This window comes from Leiobunum rupestre, chromosome 9 (genome assembly GCF_980474605.1).
Source record: "Leiobunum rupestre chromosome 9, qqLeiRupe1.1.hap1, whole genome shotgun sequence".
NCBI classification, from domain to species: Eukaryota; Metazoa; Arthropoda; class Arachnida; order Opiliones; family Sclerosomatidae; genus Leiobunum; species Leiobunum rupestre.
In genome coordinates, this window is record NC_143392.1 from 37,697,212 (window position 1) to 37,720,027 (window position 22,816).

Sequence of the window (22,816 nt, forward strand, 5' to 3'; positions counted from 1 at the left end):
ATTAACACTAATGGCGGCTAGGAGCAACAAACACAAGGAGAACGCAGCTAGCCTTTAAAGGGAATATAACCTCTGGTATTTCTGTCGCCCTCCGAGGGTTCCAATATTGTCCGCTGCCTCGCATAGCTTTTCACACTTGCGGCGCTGATAATCGCTGATTGTGAAGGGAATAAAGGAAATTGATGGGGTCTTCCATAAAGAACGCGTTGGAGGTTCTATTCCCTTTAAACACGCTAACGCAGTGTTGTGTACAAATTTCATTGGACGAGCCTTTACGCTGAACGTTTTACAGAAAGAGGAAAGACAATTTTCCCCTTCCGACGGCTGTGGGCGCTAAAGCGTCTAACCAATGAAAAATGTACTCAAGAAAATGCACGACTTTTGTGTAGTAAAAACACTATACATGGGCTACTGAGAAGAAGATAGTAGTTTAATCTCTTTTTTAGCAGATTGACTACCAGGCTACGTTGATGATGGCGATAAAAACCCGTGTAAACATGATTTTTATCTAAGTAACAAATTTAACCTAACTTTACCTTACCTAACCTCAATCTAATCTATCCTGAATAAAACAAAGCGCGAGAAGATTTTATCAATCTTCAAAGAAAAAATCAAATGTCGTAATTAGCAGCCAATGTAATTGAGAACCATTTAATTATCATTAAAGAACTCGTCTAGACAAACCCAGTTAGTACGGTATCGGGTAATGTGAGCATAGCCGCCTAGATTAAACAAAGCCCGTGCATGGTACCCAGAGAGGGGGGGATATTTTACTTACTCCTAGCCGAGCTTTAGTTCTTGTGTACGCCGTTGGATGGCGTCTTATGGACTACGAACTCGGGGGGCATTAATAAAGGTTCAAGGAAAATAAATTGTATTAGGGACTAGGGAGGTCCTTATAAAGTTCAAAATGTAAGTAACTGTAGCTGCTAAGTTTGAGATTTCTTGACTAGCTTCATTATCAGTAATAGATGTTAATTTTTCATTTTGTACTTTTTCAGGTGACCTTTTCTTCTTAGGAGGAGATAAATAAGGATTCCTTGTATTATGTGATGACATTTTATTGAGCACAGAATTTGAGTCATATTGAGTTCCTTGACTAGCGTGAAAAACCCCTTCTTGATTTTGATTGCGTATTATATTAGACAAAGGGGTTTTATTTATTGCGTAATCTCCATGACTTTGATGATTACTTTTATCAACTAAAGTTTCATTTAATTGGTCTTCAACAATGTCTTCGACAAATATTGAAGGAATAGCAAATGCCAGTAATGATTTTCTGGAACTTGAAATGCTGAAATCAGCTTGATTAAAGTGATCACTACAAACTCTTGCACCCTGATTATTAATGTTTTCAAGGTATTCGCTTTGAACTTCATAGTTCTCACCAAATATTGCACAAAGCCAGTTATTTCTATTATCTTTTTTCTTGGGAATCCTATGAAAACTTCTGGTATCAGAAGTTTTCTTGTGCCAATCGTTATTCTTACATCTTGGAACCAAACAGTAGACCATTTTTTAACAAATTTAACTGAAAAATAATAATAGTTTTAGGAAAAGACCTAACAAATAGCCCAAGATAAGGCCTACGTATATAGCATTTAGTTCAAAATAGAACACCCTAAATAAAGTACACCGCACAGTGTGCACTTTAAACTAGTTATTTAATGAACGAAACACTATTCTAAAAAAGTATTTTTCATTTAAAATCATTTTCTTACCTGTTAAATAATAATGAAATACTTATTACAACTTTACGAGGCACACAGCCTCCAAGCCTCGTAGCAGACGCCTCTACCGCACCGTTAGAAAATTATTGCGTAATCGTCCCTAGTCCATAACACGCCACCAAGCGGTCAACCCTAGCGTCCTTAAAATGCCAGTTTTAAAAAAGATTTTCCGACCATGCACGGGCTTTGTTTAATCTAGGCGGCTATGATGTGAGTGTCCCCCGGTTGTACTCCGGGGCCACCACCATATTTTCCCCCGAAAGAAATGAGAGGGGAGACATTGAAAATTTAATTCAGCATAAAGTGCCTTTAGTGTTTAAATATGTCGAAAGCGAAATAGACGGAGTAGGCCAAAGGTAGTGTTGCCAACCCTATACCAAGGTCAAAGGGCCGGGTGCCAGTAAATCCGACATTTAATTCAGTTGCAAATCGAAGTAGGAGCTGAAATAGAGTGTTAGTGTGGAAAACAAAGGAAGTGTCATATTTATTGTTATTATGTAACTATGGTATTAGAAATATTAAATGAGAAGAAAGTCTTTGGACTGTGGTTGACAACTTGCCATGTTCTTAAATGCCAATAGAATTGCTCCAAACTGGCACCCTTTTGTAAATAAACATGGTGCTCCTCAAGATGATTTTCTAGGAATAATCACTAGTTTAAGGGGTTTTCCCTTGAGGTCTTCGGTTTCCCCTTTCATAAAAACTTGTTGAGGTTAAAGGTAATAGTGAGTGTAGGGAGCTGTTGGTTCGCGTGTCATGAAGGGCTTGCCACCAGCCTCCTACGCATTGTAACCCGGCCACCTGAATTAATGGCTTTAAAAGTCGCTTGTTGATTTAGGCCTAAGGTGGTGCCTTGGGTATTAGCCTAGCTGATTATTATTATAAGAGCCAGCTCAGGTTGTGGGCCTGTTCCAAACGCCAAGCCCTCAGGAGGAACGGTAAACGTCCTACCGAGAAGCAATGTTCCAAAGTCTCGAGAGGAGACAAGGAGTAGTAAGCATGAATGTCCGCCGCGCCGCACGGAGCTATTGGTTGGGCTGAAGCACAATGGAGGAAGCGCTCCATGAGACTAATAGCCGTTGAGGGCGGGACCCCAAGGATAACTCTGAGAGCCGCATTTTGAACCTTGTCGAGTTTAGCAAGCAGAGTGGAGGAATAATCCATCGGATGAGATGGGTGTAAAGTAGTATAAGGACTGCTCTGGCTGCTTAAAAGAGACTGTGGTCTATCGTGACCCCTAGATATGGGTATGACGTCACCCTCGACAGGGCATTGCGTCCTAGGTGAAGTTGAAAAGCGTCCGGAATCTGTTGGAGATAATTAAGTATTTACATTTCCGCAGCAGGAAGTTTAGGCACCATCTTACGTCATAGGACGAAACGTTGTAAAAATAACCAGTAAGCTGCGAATGGTTAGTTTTTTTTAATCAAATTCACTGGAATCCATTTAATTTCTAAACTTAAAAAATTTAATGACCCAAGCCTAGGCCGCGATCAGTAACAGCAAACGGTTGGACCCATAGACATAATAAAGAAATAGACACCTTACGCGGAGTTTGATTTGACAAAAAAATACGGGATTGATAACTAGCAGACAACCGGCAGTTCTTACGTATTCCTGGGGTACTACGTGTAAAGCGCCACTTAAGTTTGGTGGCGCTTTAGGCTAGGCGCCCACTGGCTCTCCGTTTCCTATCCGTCCTGCCTTCCACAAGACATTGTCTCCGTTACGAAGCAAAGGCTTGTGGAAGTTGAAAAGCGTCCGGAACCTGTTTGACCTTGGAGATAATTAAGTATTTGCATTTCCGCAGCAGGAAGTTTAGGCACCATCTTACGTCATAGGATGAAACGTTGTAAAAATAACCAGTAAGCTGCGTATGGTTAGTTTTTTTAATCAAATTCACTGGAATCCATTTAATTTCTAAACTTAAAAAAAATTAATCAACCAACCTAACTTTCTCGCACGTACCTTCTCCTAAGCCCCAAGCCCCCAACTCGCAGTGATAGTTGAACAGAATTCTTGAGGCGCTTCAAAGCGGCTGATGTACCTCAGTAAGCCTTCCGATTTAGGCCACGCCTACCGTGTCAAAATATCTGGAGGAGTGAGTCCCCTTAAATTCTTGGTCCATGAGCCATTGAACACGCCAGACGTCGCCAGTTTATGTCATAATCTATGACATAGACTGGCGACGTTATTATAAAGGATCGTGCACGCTTCCCTAGAAGGGGGGGTACTTTTTAACGTCGCGACGTCTTGTTTCTTAGCTTCTTATTCCCAAGAGATAGCGCACCGAGTTGGACCTAATAAGGGGTTTTCATAAAGTTTCTTAATAACTTCTAAGGGGCCATATATAAAAGTAGAAAATTTGTAAGTTAATCAGAAATTTGTTGAATTTTAAATGTTTTATAATCATGACAATGTAATTAAAAGATTGTACAAATAAGATGAAAAAATAGCAGTTTATTTCCCATAAAAATTTTAAAATTTATGTACCTTCCTTGATAATGGAATGTAATTTAGAGGTTTCCGAATTTGTAAAGTATCAGTAGCGTCTCTGGCGTGATTATAAATATTTTTCTAGTAGTAATTTGGGTAGGCTAAAATTTTTACAATTACAAACTAACACTTTGGTAAAATGGGGTAATATAATTTGTAATACTGTGGCTAATACTCGGTCTTCAGGTAAATTTTGCAAAACTAACTGTATAAATTTTGTTACCTCTACTAAAAGCAAAACTAATAATCTGCTAGGGTATCTTAAAGTCTATCTTTATTAGTAACATGAGTGAGTTTGCAAGAGACATCAATAGGAACTGATAAAATTGAATGTGTTCACTGACATCAGTTTCACCAAATATAGATTCTATCACTTATTTTTAAATCTTGTTCTTTCGGGAATGAATTAAAACTGATGTGTACCCTATCATTTTCATGTTGACTTTTACGTTTATTACTTATTTTCTTTTCACTCTCATTACAATTTGGTACGGAGCAGACAACCATGTTCGAATATTAAAAAAGGTTATATAAATTTCCAAGCTATATTAGGCTTCACTTTTTTCATTTCTATCAAAATATCTATTACATTTTATACTAAAACCATTTATATTATTGAAAATAATGGATTATTAACTTTCTTTTTCTTTATCCTTCGAATTCAATTCTTTAAATAACTTAAGAAAACTTTAATTACATCCCAAGCTAGTCCCACTCTTTGCTAGTCCTAAGGCTGCCATTCGCACCGCCATATTCCGATGACTGACGTCATTTCTGACGTAAAACTACTATAAAAGCTACGGCATTTTAAAAAAACACCGATGACTGAATAAAAGCGTTCAACAACTTACGATGTCATTAGCTGAAAACTATTCGTGAGTTCTGAACCGTTAAGAGAACGGCCTAGGACTGAGCCATAGAAATCTCATAGGTAACTAGAATGCTGCCGTGTAACTGGCAAATGGGCCAAACGCCGTGGCAGACGATAGCCAGATCTCAGCCAATCAGAGCTCAAAGAGTGGTTCTGCCAAGAATTTAATGTCACCAGAGAGAATGACGTCACCTATCTCCCGCTATAGTAGCGGATCCAAGGAGGATTATTATCCTCCTTGGCGGAACCACTCTACGGCCTCTCATTGGCTGAAGGTTCAAGGCGAACTGGCGTCAAGCTCGGCCGTAGGCGGCAGCATTCTAGTTACCTATGAGATTTCTATGGACTGAGCTGTGACGTCACGCAAAAGTTCTGGATAGTTCAGAACTTTTGTACGAATAGTTGTGATTCAAATTAGGATCGTACGATTTGACGTACGCAGCCCGATGTGCAGACGAATTTTAGAGATTTCAACCTTGAGTTCCGGCCAGTACTTGCTTTTGAGCAGGTACCATTAAGAACGGTTCCGAACGGTTCAACAAGAGGTTGTCTGCGAATAGTTTGCATTTGGGTAGATCTAGAATTTTTTTTGCCGAATAGTGCGCATGGGGACTGGTTGAACGGTTCAGAACTCACGAATAGTTTTCAGCTATTATGACGAAAAAGCTCATCGGCGGAAAATATCAAATCCATCGGGTTCTTTTCCGTTGACTGCTGCTGAACGTAGCTAGTCATCGGTGTTTTTTAAAATGCCGTAGCTTTTATAGTAGTTTTACGTCAGAAATGACGTCAGTCATCGGAAAAACCGACTCTTCCAGCCGATGACTTCGGTGAGTAACCGATGACTATCGTGACGTCAAAACCGGAAACGCGACAAAGCGAACAGTAGGAAACTGATGTCACCGATTAGTAATCGGTGAGTCCGATGAGCTCTGCTGAACGTACCCCTTGTTATTGTGACTCGAGTCCAGCTAGGAGAAATCCTAGCGGTAAGATTTGGCAAGCTAAAATGCCAGAAATAAATAGAAAAAATCTAGCGTGCACGGGCCTTTATAATAACGTAGGCAACGCATAGATATAAGAAATGTATATCAAGGTCTAGATAAATTTCGGGGCGTCTAAGCCTAACATAAAATACGGAATTGACACCTAGCAGACACCGAGGAAGGCACGTGACCAAGAGCGCGAGCTCTCTTAGCATTTTAGTACTAAGTGCTTGACCTTTCCGCAGGCCGTAGTCTTTAGACACCATCTGTTGGTGACTTTTAGCAAAGACTATATATACGCTTCGCTTACTAGACAGGCGTGTTCCTAGGAAAAACCTGTTAACACCTCTGTAGCACTGTAAAAGCTGGGTTAATATTTGGACCCGCGGCTAGAGGCGCCACTAGTAACACAGCTCAAGCTAGGGAAAATTTTGACCTGTGTCGAGATGGAGCCACAATTGGTATGCAAGTTGAGACATAGAACACGCCTGTCTAGTAAGCGAAGCGTATATATAGTCTTTGACTTTTAGTAAGCAGGTGACAATGGCTCTCGAGACGATAGCACGAGCTTTCTTACCGATAGATAGCGCCTTATAAGGATAGCATTAAGAAATTACGCGTTTCTGCTAGCTGTAACCTCCGTATTCACTCCCTTTGAAATATTTTATCTAGACCTTTATATAGATTCTTTTACGGAGAATATTCGTGGAGGAATCCATAGATTGACTACATGGTGAGGGGAACCGTTAGGGGGGAAAAATTCAATAGTGGAGGCAGAGGTAGTACGGCGGTGGCGGCCGCCACATGGGAGATTGTAAAGGGGGGTCGATACGCTCGTAAAAGAGTGTATACGTTTCCTATATCTATGGTCTATGTAGTCTTTGTTATTAATCCAAGGTTCTACGAATTTTATTACCGCGGTTTTCGATTTTAATTTTTGAAAATGGGTAAAAAGATATTTTCTAATCCTTCATAAATTTATAACTCAAAAATTGATTAAATGGTTTTTCAGGGGAAGATGTAAAAATTTTTGACATGCCAGATATTCAGATAACTCCGGACGCTGTAATAGGAAATGTAAACATATATGATGGCTTACCTATCGTTATAGATAATGGTAACAACATTTTAATTTTACTGTTTTAATGATATTTAATATATTTTGATATATTTATGTTGAGGTTCTTGGGAATGTCGAGCTGACTTTGCCACTAATGGAGGATCAAGTCCCCGTTTAGTGTTCAGAAACATGATTGTTAGGAATCGTGGAAAGAAAGTATTAAGATCGTTTGAACTTAGCTTATAAGATGATTATACAAAGATATTTTGTAGGATTTTGAAATGCAAGTTGGAAATGATATCAAAAATATTGAATTATTTCGGTGGCTCATAAAAAATCAATTTGATCGCAATGTTATCACCAATTTTGAGAATCAAGAAACTATTTTTGATTATATTTTTACACACTTGGGGATAACCAATTGTAGTGTTGATCATCCCATTGTAATGACTGAAGCACTTTCAAATCCAAACTACAGTAGACAATGTAAAGTTTGCTTTGTAGTGCTACAAAATTGAGGCTTTTATTATCCAGTATTATTCCACAGTAATGTCCGAGCTTCTGTTTGAAGCATATCAAGTTCCTAGTATTGCGTTTGGAGTAGACAGTCTATTTAGTTATTACAAAAGTAATGAGGCTAAAAATGGTAAGATACCTTTGTCCTATGATTAAGATCAAGGTAATTGTAAACTAATTGAAGATTGAACTTTCAGTTGATTCTGGGTTGGTGATAAGTTGTGGTTTCAATAACACCCATGTCATTCCAATTTTGCACAATCGACTTGATTTGCCTAAAAGTCAGCGGATAAATGTTGGAAGTTGTCACATGGTGTCTTATTTACATCGATTATTACAACTAAAATACCCTACACACTTTGCATCCTTAACTTTAAGCCGAGCTGAGGTCAGACCATTAAGAATTTTACTCTACCTTTCGTTATTTAATCATGTTGATCAACAGGAATTGTTAAAAAGGCACATGATGTATGCTGACAACTATCAAGATGACTTGAATAATCTAAAAAATCCAGAATATTATGCAAAAAGGGTTCATAAAATTCAGTTACCATACACTCCAGTAAATATTTTCATATACTTCATTTTCACAATATTTTATTAGTATGAAATGGTTCATGTAGCTTCCAGGATCAGTTCCCAACAAACCGATTGGTAAAATAGAACGGTGTCAAGCAATGATAGAACGACTCAGAGATATTCACCTAAAAAAGAGGGCATTAAATGTAAGAATTGCGGAGCATTTAATATTCTAGTCTTCAAATGTCTGATAAAATTATTAAATTTTAGTTAATGGCGAAAGAGGAGAAATTACAGCAGCTAAATATGATTCAGGAATTGTACGAGGAGAGAGATTTAGATCTATTTCAAGTAAAATATTTGGGTTTCTTGACTTCCGAATGAAATTAAGCTACATATTTAATACTCTAGCGAGCTCTCAGAGAATTTGGCTTCTCTAGCCTACAGGAATTGCAAAATGGGATGGAAAAACTAAATAAGCATATAGCTAAAGTTAAAAATTCATCTATAACCATTAATTACAATACAGTTGAGTTTTTTTGTTACTTGATAACCAGTGATTATTCAATTTTATTTAACCATGTTCCATTTTCTTTTCTTAATTAAGCTGGATGGAGTTGAATTAGATAATTTTCCTGACATTGAAATGTGGATTTTAGCTGTTAGAAAAAAATGGCAGGTATATAATAAATTTATAATTCATTTTGGTTGATTTAATGGGAAATTTATTTTAAACAATCTTTATTTTTTGTAGAAATTTCGTGACCTTTCTTTGGAGGAGCTAAATCAACCCAAAAAAATGTTTAAAAGTATGTTTTATCGCCGAAATAATGTTGTTATTCTTACATTTAAGTTTTATTTTTATAGTTGAAGATTTTAATTCTGGGATTGAAAACGTAAGAATTTAAAGATAATTTGTGATAATTTTAATTTCATTTTAAAATTTATAGGAAATGGAAGTAGATATTTTGAGTATGTCTTGGGATGAATTTGAAGGCCCAGAAAAATTACAAGAATTAGAGGATATTTTGAACGAATATGAGGGCGAATTTAACAAGTTAGCCTATTTATTTGGATAAAATTTAGCCTTTTTCTTATGAGAATTTAAAACTGACCACATTTTAGGGAGCATGCGATTGGTTGCGAAAGTTCTTTGGCTTTCAATTTGGCTGAATATTATCAACTTCATTTGGGAGTTGAACGAACGAGGTATGTCATTGTAATAATTTCATCGTGAAGATAGACCATTTGCTAGTATATCATAAGCTAACACAATTATATTCTAAATAATACAAGATGCTTAAGCAACAATGTTTTAATTTTTGTCCAAGAGTCCCAGAAATTATATTTCAACCTTCCATGATTGGAATTGATCAAGCTGGTCTCGCGGAAGTGATGGATAATATTTTAAAAACCTATTCTAATGAAGAAAGAAATCTTCTTGTGAATGTACAATTTACTAATTTTAGAAATTCAGAGTTGAAATGAAGTAATTAATGGTTTTTACACGCTATTTTCTCAGAATGTATTTCTGACGGGGGGATGTTCATCTTTGCCCGGTTTTATTACAAGATTGAGCGCAGAGTTGCAAGAAATGTTGCCTTTTAAATCGGTTTTTCAGGTCTCTAAAGCTGGTAAGATTTATTGTTTGTGTCATTTCGTAACAAACCCTTTTAAAATTGTTTGAATTTTAGACAACAGCGTCTTAGATCCTTGGAATGGTGCTTGTATTTGGTCCTTAAAAGAATCTAATAAGTCCTTCTTTGTGATTAAGTCTGACTATGAAGAGAAAGGGGGCGATTATCTTAAAGAAAACTCAATTTCAAATATTTATATTCGGCCCCAGCAGTTAGTAAAACCAACGTAACTGTATTCAGTATTTTTTTATGCTTTTAAATAAATTTTAACTTTAAAAGTACACTCCTTCCTCTTTCCCAAGCAAAAATTTAAAACGCGGTTGTTCTGTTGAACATTTCTTGATACCATAGGTAGATGGCGACATAATTTTCGTAGCGTTATAGGGGACGTTCAGCAGCGCCAAGGACAGTAGATACATAAGTATATGTATTTGTACCCCGCTGCTCCGCCTTAAGCACTACAGCGGCCACCTTAAACAACCAGCCCTGGACAAAAGTGCGCTTTGCGAAACAACGTTCGGCCAGTGAGACAGCCATTTTGACCGCCTCACATATAGCAAACAAACGCCCTCATCACGGCCCAACAAAAGGCGACACCATGGGCTGCCCGAGACCCACCCTCGCACAGCTGAGGACTAGAGTGGCTTCCTCTTCCACTGCAAACTACCCTCCTTAGTAGGTCACAGAATGACGAGTTTGGAACACCCATGAGGTTCCAGTGACCCAGCGCCCCGATCACATGACCTTGAGAGCCGGGTATGGAGCCCCCCACAGGCTCCAGTGACCCCATCACACCACTAGATAGGGATGAGAAAGCAGATAAAAAAATTTCTATTTTAAACGTCTTCATAAAACATATTCACGGGGAGTTAGATGTAAACAAACCGCGGCCATTGTTAAGACGTGGTTCACCATGGACAGTATTATTGTAGTTAGTTTTTATCATTTTGATGTTAAATTAAAAATAAAACTACGAGCGTAAATAAAAAATGCCCATTTGTTTGGAACACTTAAGCCTCGTCAAGAACCGCTAAAATTAGGTGACCGCCATTTTTTTTGTTTACAACTAACTCTCCTTGCGTTTAGGTCGTTTTAGGTGATATATTTCAACCACGGCCAACTTTGATTTCTCGCGCTACAGCGGCCATCTCATTCGTTGACGTTCCTGTGTTAACCTATGAGCAAAAGATGTGTATGACGTCAGCGCCCCTAGCGGATTATTATTTTTAGTATAGTTTTTACATTGGGGACAATATAACCACCGAGCGTGGCGCTGAACTCCTACACATTATAGTAAGGTTTATAGGGGGAAAATCCTTGCTCGCGGAATTTCGACGAATGTGTTGGCCGTAGTAGCGCTAACAGCGCGTGATCAAAGTTGGCCGTGTTTCAACAGAGGCCGCCAATACACTTTCTCGTCCCTGTATCTACTGTCCTTAGCAGCGCGTTCAACAGACATGGCGTCACGATTGCAAACGGATATCAACGGTTAATTAACAATTAATGGCGACATAATTTCCGTAGCGTTATATTCTGGGTACGGGCAGCAGCGCTCATCGGACTCACCGATTATAGGAATCGTTGACATCGGTTTCCTACTGAACGCTTTTTCGCGTTTCCGGTTTTGACGTCACGATGGTTATCGGCTAGAAGAGTCGGTTTTTCCGATGACTGACGTCATTACTGATGTAAAACTACTATAAACTCAACGCCATTTAAAAAAACACCGATGACTGAATAAAAGCATTCAGCAACTTACGACTTCATTATGACGAAAAAGCTCATCGGTGGAAAATAAAAATCCTCTGGGTGCGTTCAGTAATGGTAAACGGACCCAATGTTGGGTAAACTTCCGGTTACGACGCCACGTTGCTCAACGAAGTCATGGGATGTAAATTTTTTCATTGCTCAACGGTATAGTAACGTCACGCAAACTAAGAATGGCGCGAATATTAATACAAAATTGGCAATGGTCCTAGAAAAGTGTTCAGTAAGTTTCTACGTCACGTTGAGAGTTCAGCATCAGTTTAGTCTTCATATTTAAGGAAGAACAACGGAAGTCCATCATCTCGGAGCTCGCGATTGAATCTGATATGTATGACTTGGGCCTAAGGTGGTGCCTTGGGTATTAACCTAGCTGATTTGTTTGTTATTGCGTGAGAGATTGCCAATTTTCATTTCGAAGTAATAATCAGCTAGGCTAATTACCCAAGGCACCACCTTAGGCTTAAGTCATCAAGCGACTTTTAAAGCCATTAATTCAGGTGGCCGGGTTACAATGCGTAGGAGGGTGGTGGCAAGCCCTTCATGCCAAGCGAGCCAACAGCTCCCTACACTCACTATTACCTTTAACCTTAACAAGTTTTTATGGAAGGGGAAACCGAAGAGCCTTAAACCAGCGGGGAGAGAACTTGCAAACTCAACGCAGAAGGAGTTGTTCCGAGTTTCCACCCAGCGCCACAAACTGGTTATTGAACCCCGCTCCTCTTGCTGCGAGGCGAAAGTGCTAACCACTCCGCCACCCCACCTAGTAGTGTACTTGACATCCCAGGAGTACCCAATAGATGTGGCAAAGCGATCTGCTTTACTCTGGACCATTTAAATCTTGCAATACGGACTAGCAATACTCTAAGCTCTGCTTGAAACGGAGGTATTTGAACTCCGCCACATGATAAAGGGAAAGCCCAGCTACCTGGTACCCATAAGTCCCCCGGACGAAGAAGGCCGAGAGTCTTGGACGTCCAAACCAGCGGACCAACCATCGAGACTAGAAAGGAGGTGGGTTTCCGCGCTGTTGCCACAGTGGAAACCCCGTTGAGGCGGAGCTAGTGCGTTGTGATACTCCAGGTGGACAGTGACTGTGAAAGCTAACACGTGTTTAGCGACCTTTAAAGGGAGTATAACCTTAGCATTGATGGTCTAGCTTCCACCAATAATAACGAGCGTCACTAGTTAGTATTGGCGGAAGCTAGACCTTCCCTGCTGAGGTTATACTGCCTATGCGTACGCACGCTTGAAGGTTTCTGTTAGGAGCACAGCCTTATCAACTGCGGAAGAGTAAACCTGAATTTTCTTACAGAGATCCAGAATTTTAAAATGCTTCACTTTAGAAAAAGGAACGTTTGGTAGCGGCAGCGTCAAAATAACGTGTACGACCAGCTCGAAGCGCGAATTTTACCAGAGCCCACTGGCGACAATATACGGCGGAAGCACCTGGAGATTAATATAGTTTAATAAGGTGATGACGACCTTTTAATTGGTCTGTAGCAGACGTTAGATCATAGGCGCCACCTCGGAGAAACTAGCGCCGTTACGACACCTAGACTCTTTTCGGTTGCGACTAGGGCTTGAAAAATGCCTAAGTATCATTTGTTTGATCTGTATACTATCAGGAGGTACGGAAGAGGAGGAGCTACCCAAAATTCTAGTTTTTCAAATTATTCTGTGACCCTTTAAAAGTACTATTGAAATTCTCAAAAGAAATGGTTTTAAAATTAAATAGCTTTTATTAAATAGTCTTTATACATTTTTATGTTATATAGTACATTTATACACGCATTACATAAAAGCAGAATGTATTCATTTCAACCATGAATATCGAACTATATCATTACCGTTTCTACCATCTGGGGCTAAGATGGACGGTGCCTTTTTGCGTTTTACGTAATCACTTGAGCCAATCGGGAGACAAGCGTTTGTCGTTGACTCGATCCACCCATGGGCCAAATAACCAAACGTTTTCGCCACTTTCCGGGATTGCGGACAAAATCACTTGATAATCGGCGTCGCAAATAACGGAATTTAGTATTAATACTCTTACCTATTTTCGTTCAATCATAAAGATGTGTATAAAAAATTTAGAAACTAAATTTCGCGCGAAGCCTTGGCACTGAAAGCTAGTCAAGTTTCAAGTTGCCCTTCAATACAAATTTTGAGCGGCGGCGCGTGACCAACTTCATAATAACTAAGCCCCTCCCATCATAGCGACTGAGGCTAGACTGCCTAATGCAGTTCGATATTCATGGTTGAAATGAATACATTCATGATAAAAGCCCATCCCCCGTTAATTTGGTAAAATAGTCTTAATCAGTTCTTCTTTTCCAGAGATGATTTCAGAGAGAAGAATGAAGATAATATTTGGCTAGCCGAGGCAGATCGAGTAGTACGCGACAATATTTCCGTTTCCGATTTGACGCGTTTTGCGGGTGGTTTGCGTTTGGCGGATGGCACGGTGGGTAAAGGCTCGCATATGCTGACCGAGGCCCTTCTGGGCAGGCGAGATCGGGCGTACAGCGATGGACGTATCCGATTAGTATACGGACAAACCTCAACAACAGGGTCGTTAGTCCATAGTTTCTGAAAAATATTGTGTCCATTTTATTCAAAGAACTAAATTAATAAAATCAGGAAGTTATATATGGATACACTTGGAAGACTATATAGGTGTCCCTGATGATTCTCATAGAAACGGGCGTGGTTTACTCAGGGGCGGCGTTAGGGGTAGGTGAGACAGGCTATAGCCTACGTTAGTTTTCACTTAGGGCCCACAAAGCGACTCAAGTCAATTTATACATAAAATGTTTTAATATTTAACGTTTTAGTCAATATATAGGGGGGCCTACAATTGAGGAACAAGGGAAAGAAATTAAGAAAAATCTCGTGATGCAGCCCCTGGGTTTACAGACGAGATTTTTGCTGGCGATGTGGTACTCTAAACTCAGCTCCTAGTCTACATTAAGCCTTGGCTGAAATAGAAGTTTGGCGTTCTTTTATAACCATATAAGTACGTGATTTTACACGAAACTAGACCAGTTTCGTGAATAACACGGATAATTCTTCAAGATCGTCAGTATGAGAATCAATCGGGGTTTCTTTAATTAATTTTCTGGCAAGTCTATTTTCCGAATGAGTGTCCTTCAGTTGCTTAGCGACGGCAGCCAGCCAATGAATTTGTAGAAACACGCTACGTCTTACATTCGCGGCAGTGTAGCAATGTAACCATCGATATTCCTAATGTATACGTATATAAAACGTATTAACGTACATCTTGTTCATCCCTTGTCCACTTAAGGATAGCTTCGTCGTCGTCATAGCAGCCGGAACAACTGATAACGGTCAACTCCTCGTCACATCTGTTAAATGCGTTTGATCAGAACTTTACGATAGAAGTATCCATATGGGACATGAAAATTAAATACTCAAGGCACTTTTCAATTGGATACAGTTTACTGCGGTTCTAACGATGCATAATTTAATAATAACACTGCGTAGGGATATTTACTTACATAAAAACGAAGGGCAGATCACTCCTTTTCGGATTAATACCTAATCGGATGTAATCCGATTAAATGTATTAAAACTTTAATCGCGATTACATTTTTAATCCGACTTAATCTTTTAATATGGAATTAATCTTTTTAATCTTGATTTAATCACAAGTTAATATTTTTAATTTCGATCTAATCTTTCTATCGCGTAGTCGTGATTAGATCAATTTAATCACGATCTAATTTTTTGAATAATGTTTTTTATTCGGTTTAATCGTGATTTAATCGGCTTAATCACTAACTTAATCATAGAAGTGAGCTACGCCTCACATAAAAACCATATTCATCCATTGTAATTATTTTAGAAAGTTATTTTTTCCTAAATTTAGTCCCCCCCCCCACTAATTTATACTTCCGAAACGTATTTTGAGTAGGAGGTCACTCAAAACGGCACAATTTATTTTATCCCCATCCCAATTCGTGTTGGCTAAAACGGCACATTTTTTATGAAGTATATTTTTTTTATTCCAAAGCGAAACTTCTTAAATTTATAGTCATCGAATACCAGACATCAACCGCCCTTATTATTCGCTATTAATTTGAAATCCATTTAAACCCTTCTACCGCATACCAAGAAATGCGAAATGTATATTTAGATTAAAATTATAATCGTGTCCTAAAGTACAGCCCAAAAAATGCGTGACGTTTTTAACTCACTCAAAAAAATTAAAAGGAACATTCTTTAGCAAAAATTGTGCCGTTTTGGGCTACTAATATGCCGTTTCGGGCATCCTCGTTTGAGTATGTACTTGTTTCAAGAAAATAACATAATCATAATAAGGGCCTCAAGTTCAAACTTACGTAGTTTTCAAAATACACTTGATGGCCTTGTCAGATATTTTGATTTTCTCCACCAGTGCCAAATCGAGCGAATAAGGCTGTTCAGTACTTGTACTAGACAGTACGCTGGCCGTATCACTGGCAGCTCCTCTGATACCATTCGAGGTGGCTCCCCATTCGTTCAGACGCAGAAAATCGAATTGGCCTTCCGTTTTGGTCAGCTTGGAGTGGACAGGGTAGTCGGTTGTACTTGTACTGTCTTCGTTGCTGCCGCCGTTCGTAGTGGTACTCGCCTTTGAGCCGTCGCAACTGGTCCACGATCTGTCCGTAGAACAATTTAGATAAATCACTGTTAATTACGCCTTTTATTTAAGTTTTTACCGTAACCTGTTATGTCTAAGTGTTCCATTTTCTTTGGGTTCCAGCTCTCCAATATTTATGATGACGTTAGCCTCGTTACTTTTCGATTCCGAGTTGTAGTCTGTCTCGTTGGTAGCAATGGAGCGCTCTTTATCCAACAACCTTAGCGAATTCAATAGCAAATTGGTCGATTCCTTCAACTCAGTTGACGAGATTCTGGGTATGGTCGCGAGGGGTTTACCAAATTCGTCGTCGGTGTAGGCTACGAAGAGGTCATCGTATTCGTAGCTATCCCAAGTGGTGAGGGAGCAAAGCGTCTCGGCGCTAGCGAAGTGAGCACCACCGAGCGTGTTGATGGATTTGCATCTGACCAAGGATGGTTTTCTGGCACTCAGCTCGCGTATGTCGGGCATAGAAAGTCGCCGTTCGCGATACTTTCGCTTCAGCCTTCGCCGTGTTTCTTGTACTTCGGCCACTAATTTGGAGTATCGGCTGGTTTGAACCGAAGAAGAATGACTGTTCGGTTTGCTAGAGATACTTTCGATGGTGCTACCCAATGTGGTTAATTTGTAAAGACGACGGTTAAAACCCGTGTTGTGAAGCCTACGTCCTATCAGTAGCGCGTCAAGGTCACCGAACAAAGCGTTGGGCGTTGGATCGCTGTCAGACGTGTCGGATAGGTTTCGACTGTTAGTTTTTAAACGTTTCTCACCCGAAGTTAATTCTGTTGGTAAAAGTTCGCCGGAAGGTATATGGAATACCGTATCGGTAGCCATTGGTATCGCTTCGATATTGTCCGAACTTAAAATACCGCTATCGACGACCGTTGAGTTAGTGGACGCGTCACTGTTAGTTCTAGCGGAGTTATTTCTTACGACCGAGGCGTCTAGCTCGTTCGTGGCGTTGCCGTCAACCGCGTGATCGTCTTCTGGCTGGGGCTCCGGCGTGTTGGCGTCATTTTGTTCAATTAGAGTAGAGCAACAAATTTCGTAGTCGGCTTTGTCGCTGACTGTGCCGGCGCAGCTTTCTCTTCTACTTAGCGTCAATGTGGTTGTGGTTGAAGAATAGCATCCGCTGTCATTTCGTTCTCTGAAGAAAGGATTTACAATCACGTCGGCTATCTTTTCAACCCGATTCTGTAACTCAAAATTAAAACTGTTAGAAACAATTTCGGAAATGAGCTTGTGGTTTTCAATCAGACTTACAGGGCTATCGTGATCGGGAGTTTCTTCGATCGATTTAATAGAACCGGGCGTGTAAACCGCGCTGCAACTCCTGGATAGTAAGGGCGTCACGTCATAAAAAAGAATGGACCCTTCATCAGTTCCGACAATGACGCATCCGTTGACTTGGAGAAGGGAAGAAACAGCGAATGTCCCATCACGGATGTCAGTGTCCTTTCGAAGAAACATCATCCAAATTAAGTTATAAAGTGAAGGCCATCTTAAAACTTAGACACGAACCATTTGACTATTCTTGGTAATTTGATTCTTGGCGACGTCAAAAAGAAGACGACAGGACAAGTCTTGGTGGTCCCATAGTTGAACGATCGATGACCCTCTTAAGGTAATCCAGACGCCGCTGGAACCTAGGACAACCAGGGAGACGTAATCCATGCCGTTCGTCGATGTTTGGAAGTTATCTTCGATATCGAAGGTCCTGCCACAAAATGAATTATTAGACTATAAGTTTCTGTCAACCGATATATGGGTTGACTACATACTTCAAACTCAAAACTACGATTCTGTTTCCGGAGGCGCACCAGAGTTTCCCGTTGATGAGGCACAAGGAAGTGACGGGAGAAGAACCAACGGAAACGTAAAATGTTTCAGGCTTGGACACGCTGTCCTTGTCTTTCTGTTGACGATCGAAAAAAGCACAAACGTTTTAATCCGTGGGTGAACGGGTACGTCTATAGATACGAACCTGAATGACCGCTACCGTTCCATCGGCCAGACCGGCGTAAACTTGGTACCTTCCCTTCTCCAATTCGGACGCCATGCTCAGAACGGAATCGTTTAAGGGTACTTCCCAAACTCTCTTCCTCGATTTGGTGCTGTAGGCGTACAATTGGCTGCTTATGCTGCCGAAGAGAACCACCGAGTCGCAAAGGGCGTGAACCGATCTTATTCTACTATCGAACTGAAACAATCACTCGCATTAACACCGGAATATTTATAAATTATACCAGAAATTTATAATATATCTATTAATCATAGTATTCATCTACCTATCTTTCTAATGTAGAAACATGTATATACCTACGTAAGTTCAAAACAAGTTTGCGAAGGAACATGAACAAAGATCTCACATATTGATTTTCTAATACTATTTCAGAATATAATTTATCGATAGGTCCTACACAGTGTAATTTTACATTTTACATCTTCACTGTTAAAAAAATTCGTTCAGAAGACGTTCAACTTAGAACAGTCTGTTCAAAAATGAACGATAGCGTTCTAAATGTATGTAACAGAGAACGGTGTGTTCAAGATATTTTATTTCATTCAAATAAGAACGAATGCTTTTTCGCCCTCTGGAGGAAGGCTTGTAAACTACACAATAGAATAGATTCGTTCCAATAGCTAGGAGATCGTTCCCCTTAGAACAGGTTTTACACACAATCCTATATGAATTTCTTTGTATTGGTTTCATGTACATGTACTAACATATAAGCGTGACACTTTCAACGTATGACCAAAAGTAACAAATAAGTGTGACACTATTTTGCGGAAAACTTCGTATGGCCAAAAGTAACAAACAAGTGTAACATCCATAATAAATGTGTGGTTTAGAGTGCGCTTTGTTATAGGTAGTTTTTTCGTACATTATTATGTTGTTTTAAGTTAGTGTACTGGTTGATTAAACTATTACTCGTAGTAATTTATTTACAGGGTGAGTTAGAACATGTTGTAATGAAGTTTTTTTGTAGTTGTATGTACAGTGTTTGGAAATTTACCGAAGATTCAATTGCATTGTTGGAGCGTAGCTCCTTCACTAGCGACTCAAATGGTGTTAGGTCTGTAACGCTGTTTCTCAGAAACTACCCCACCTATTGAAAAGAAACTTCACACAAATAACGATATAAATAACCTCCGTGTCCTAACGAAAGGTCCGAATTTATAGGACACGCACCGTTTTTTTTCAAGTACATTTTTATTTGATTGGCAAGGTAGACGAAATTCGTTCGGAAATGTAATTGCCCAAGTTCCAGAATTAAAATTTACAGAAAATATTTCGTAATATACTGCAATTTGGTTTGAAGTTTTCAGCATAGAAATAAATTCTAAAATCGTTTGTTACCAGTTCTCGGCCTCTCGGCTGAGAATAGAATGTAATATCTTTTGCGCTATGAAAAGGTTTTTATTAATTTACGCGTATAACTTTCGTGGTATATATTTTAAGCGTAGTAAGATGCTTGTAGTTGAGGTTGGAACTAAATTAAAATTATCTAATTTTAGGCCTGGTTTTCCTTTTCGGTGGGCAATGGGTTAGGCTAGGTTAGTTTTTTTTAATTTAGCATGAGGAACCGCCGGCAGGAGACATGAGCTATAATTTTGAAAGCAATAACTTTATGTACTCTTTGTATTGGATAACGATAAAGCATTCCAAGTCGAACGAGAAAATTATCCACGGCGAACGACAAAGCGTTCTAATTTGGACAAAGAAGGTTTGTTCAATATAGAACATCTAAGTTCAATCAAGGACTGTAGATACAGGGACGAGAAAGTGTATTGTCGGCCTCTGTTGGAATATATCACCTAAAACGACCTAAACGCAAGGAGAGTTAGTTGTAAACAAAAAAAAATGGCGGTCACCTAATTTTAGCGGTTCTTGACGAGGCTTAAGTGTTCAAAACAAATGGGATTTTTTTTTAAATAGAGTAGTAGGCACCACCTTCGACCACATAAGCAATGTTGCTTGTGCGTGATCAAGTAACAGGTGGCCGGGTTACAATGCGTAGGAGGGTGGTGGCAAGCCCTTCATGCCACGCGAGTCAACAGCTCCCTACACTAACTATTACCGTTAACCTCAACAAGTTTTTATGGAAGGGGAAACCGAAGATCTCGTAGTATTATTTTTAATTTAACATCAAAATGGTAAAAACTAACTACAATAATACTGTCCATGGTGAACCACGTCTTAACAATGGCCGCGGTTTGTTTACATCTAACTCCCCGTGAATATGAAGACGTTTAAAATCAAATTTTTCCCCCTGCTTTCTCGTCCCTGTATCTACTGTCCTTGATTGAACGAATATTTTTGGTTCATATTAGAACAAAATGGCGTTCTGTTACAGGGACAACCTTCTGAACGACGATTTGTTCAAATTAGAACAATTTTTTTAACAGTGTTGAAGTGAAGTAATAGAATCTGGGATGCGGTGTACATATCTGCCTCGAGCCCACCTACGCGGATACTTCTCTCGTAAGTGATATATCATAAACTTCTGACCCTGAACCGAATAAATATCAGTTGAATATTTGTCGGCTGATACAACTGTGATTCAAAATCGTTATATGAGTTTAAAAACATCGTAACTTGAGCTGTATTAAAGCTAGAGCTACGACTGAGGTTATGACTTACTCGAACCCAAGTAAGTAAATTGAATACAGTTCGCGTGGAATATGTATGTAAAATCTCCCGAAATTCTACGAAACATTTATCATGCCTAAGATGATGACAAAGGCTTCGCCAGTTGGGTCTATGATAAGGAAGCTTCACTCCAATAACGTGGCTTACTTGTAAATGCAGATTGTACATGATGTTCTCTTCGCAATTGACTTTGGCCACTTTACTGCTTTCGTGAGATCCGTAACATATCAATAATTTCCCTTTAAAATAATACCCATTAGTTACGGTTTTTATAAGTATACAATTTATTTTACCAGTGTCGAATAGAGTAGCGCATTCGATGAACATGGCACTAGACTCATCCTTTTCAATCTCCTGTTAAAAATATTAATTATTTTACATGAAACCTGAAGTAAATCATATATTTCTTACGAAATAAGTATCTATCTCTCTATATATCTAATGTTATAAATATTTAATTTCTGTTCCATGGTAAACTTATTGAAAATTGTTAAAAATATTTTAAAAAGAACTGCTACTGCATGGAGTTATTTAAAAACATAGTTTATTTTAATCGTTTCTTTTACTCGACGCTTGGCTGAGGAAGGACCGCGGTCCGAAAGCTCCCAAAGAAAAGATTTAAATAAATTATGTTTTTAAATAACTCCATGCAGTAGCAGTTCTTTTTAAAATATTTTTAACAATTTTCAATACCTAATGTTATTCACTTGAAACTTGTAACTTCGCCGGTTGTCGCCGATCTTTCAAAAGACTTCGTGAGAAAAAATAATGCGAACTAAATATAAAACTAAAAACCAAAACTAAACTAAAACTGTTAAAGAGAGTAAATTAAGTCAATAAATAATTAAATGCGCATTTAAATATCTATAATTTACATCGTTTTTACTGGCCATAAATGTTAATAATCAATAATAATAATAATCAGCTAAGCTAATACCCAAGGCACCACCTTAGGCCTAAGTCACCAAGCGACTTTTTAACAGTGAGGCTGTGTACTCATCCGCTGTTGGGCGGGAAATTGTCTCGAGCCAGCGAAGGTATCGTGACTCATTACAATAGCTTAGATGGATACTTTTCTCGTAAGGTATATCTTATATATTTCTGATAACACTCAATGATACTTCAAGATAATTGAAATTTACCGATTCGGTACGATGTAGTTTCCGGTGGATCCTTTCGCGGTCTTGCTTCAGGATTCTTTCCGAGATGGTTTTTAGATAGTAGGCCTGTCTCGCCGCGATGTCCTTGCGACACGGAAATGGTTCCAATTCCTCAAACGCCACCTATTATATTACGTGAAAGACTCGTTCGAGTATTCTGTACGTCTTTAGACGCGCGATAATGTGTCTGACCTGTATGAGGGCATCCGCGTCGAAACAGAGCTTGGCTGCCGTTTTAAGCTGTCTCATAACCGACACTGCGTCTTTCTTCGACAGAATGGCCGATTCTTGCATTTTGATGATGGCCAGAGCGAAACGGAAAATTACTTTTGGTCCCTCCAGCAAGAAACAGTCCCATATTCTTAGCACAGTCTAAATGGTAAATTACCCTGATATTTACTTTAAATAGCCTTCAGTATAAATGTTTATTAAATAAAATCATTTGCCAGAAATGTTCTAATCTGGAAAAAGACCGATAGAAATTTGTCTTAGGAGAAGATCATTTCATAGGGGTAAGGCCATTAAGGGTCGATTTTTATATACCCGAAGTCTTACCAGATGGCGCAAGCAGTCCTGAACGTAGAATTTAAAAATTATCTAATAAACCCCGAAAAATATTTTTTTGTGTTTTTTTTGTAGAATGTTTCTTGATTTGAGCATCACTTAAAATAGGGGTTATTTTTTTAAATAAATCGGTAAGTTCATAAGTAACATAATAAAATATGAGTGTGGCACTTTCTATTGTTTTTATCCTTATTTTCTTACCCAACCTTTTTTT

At 39.0% G+C, this 22,816-nt stretch overlaps 2 protein-coding genes and 1 long non-coding RNA gene across 5 annotated transcripts; 1 reads left to right on the top strand and 2 right to left on the bottom strand.

Annotated features, from left to right (window-relative positions):
* Window positions 1–7,006: 7,006 nt before the first annotated feature.
* Window positions 7,007–10,083, top strand: LOC149927372 (actin-related protein 5-like). Of its 2 annotated transcripts, XM_090159030.1 has the most exons (18): window positions 7,007–7,030; window positions 7,096–7,200; window positions 7,265–7,359; window positions 7,416–7,629; window positions 7,691–7,789; window positions 7,857–8,047; window positions 8,105–8,221; window positions 8,283–8,384; window positions 8,449–8,529; window positions 8,590–8,706; window positions 8,786–8,857; window positions 8,933–8,987; window positions 9,046–9,074; window positions 9,129–9,235; window positions 9,304–9,387; window positions 9,510–9,627; window positions 9,701–9,812; window positions 9,873–10,083. In XM_090159030.1, the coding sequence occupies exons 1-18, from the start codon at window positions 7,027–7,029 to the stop codon at window positions 10,043–10,045; spliced, it is 1,875 nt and encodes a 624-aa protein (XP_090015156.1). In that variant the 5' UTR covers window positions 7,007–7,026; the 3' UTR covers window positions 10,046–10,083. The 2 variants fall into 2 exon arrangements, with proteins under 2 accessions (XP_090015156.1, XP_090015157.1); XM_090159031.1 differs by lacking the exon at window positions 7,007–7,030 and having other exon boundaries at window positions 7,102–7,160.
* LOC149927373 (uncharacterized) lies at window positions 7,210–8,490 on the bottom strand. The gene is made up of 3 exons (XR_016473968.1): window positions 8,075–8,490; window positions 7,799–7,934; window positions 7,210–7,726 (listed from the first exon to the last, which is right to left on the bottom strand). It is a non-coding gene; the product is annotated as an uncharacterized LOC149927373 (long non-coding RNA).
* A 3,218-nt stretch (window positions 10,084–13,301) lies between the features above and the next one.
* LOC149927374 (uncharacterized) lies at window positions 13,302–22,410 on the bottom strand. 2 transcript variants are annotated; one of them, XM_090159162.1, is made up of 12 exons: window positions 22,231–22,410; window positions 22,021–22,161; window positions 21,172–21,232; window positions 21,026–21,117; window positions 18,209–18,424; window positions 18,006–18,139; window positions 17,746–17,941; window positions 17,488–17,679; window positions 16,310–17,418; window positions 15,944–16,243; window positions 14,860–14,947; window positions 13,302–14,171 (listed from the first exon to the last, which is right to left on the bottom strand). In XM_090159162.1, exons 1-12 carry the CDS (start codon window positions 22,330–22,332, stop codon window positions 13,902–13,904), a joined length of 2,901 nt encoding a protein of 966 aa, XP_090015288.1. In that variant the 5' UTR covers window positions 22,333–22,410; the 3' UTR covers window positions 13,302–13,901. The 2 variants fall into 2 exon arrangements, with proteins under 2 accessions (XP_090015288.1, XP_090015287.1); XM_090159161.1 differs by having other exon boundaries at window positions 16,304–17,418.
* Window positions 22,411–22,816: the final 406 nt, after the last annotated feature.

Bases quoted from the DNA above. Each gene is read 5' to 3' on its own strand.
- LOC149927372 (XM_090159030.1), top strand. The intron at 8,858-8,932 runs GTATATAATAAA...TATTTTTTGTAG, and splicing joins CTGTTAGAAAAAAATGGCAG to AAATTTCGTGACCTTTCTTT. The intron at 9,075-9,128 runs GTAAGAATTTAA...TAAAATTTATAG, and splicing joins TTAATTCTGGGATTGAAAAC to GAAATGGAAGTAGATATTTT.
- LOC149927374 (XM_090159161.1), bottom strand. From the start codon at position 22,332: ATGCAAGAATCGGCCATTCTGTCGAAGAAAGACGCAGTGTCGGTTATG. The intron at 21,233-22,020 runs GTAAATTTCAAT...TATTTTTAACAG, and splicing joins AACTACATCGTACCGAATCG to GAGATTGAAAAGGATGAGTC. The intron at 21,118-21,171 runs GTAAAATAAATT...ATTATTTTAAAG, and splicing joins CGCTACTCTATTCGACACTG to GGAAATTATTGATATGTTAC.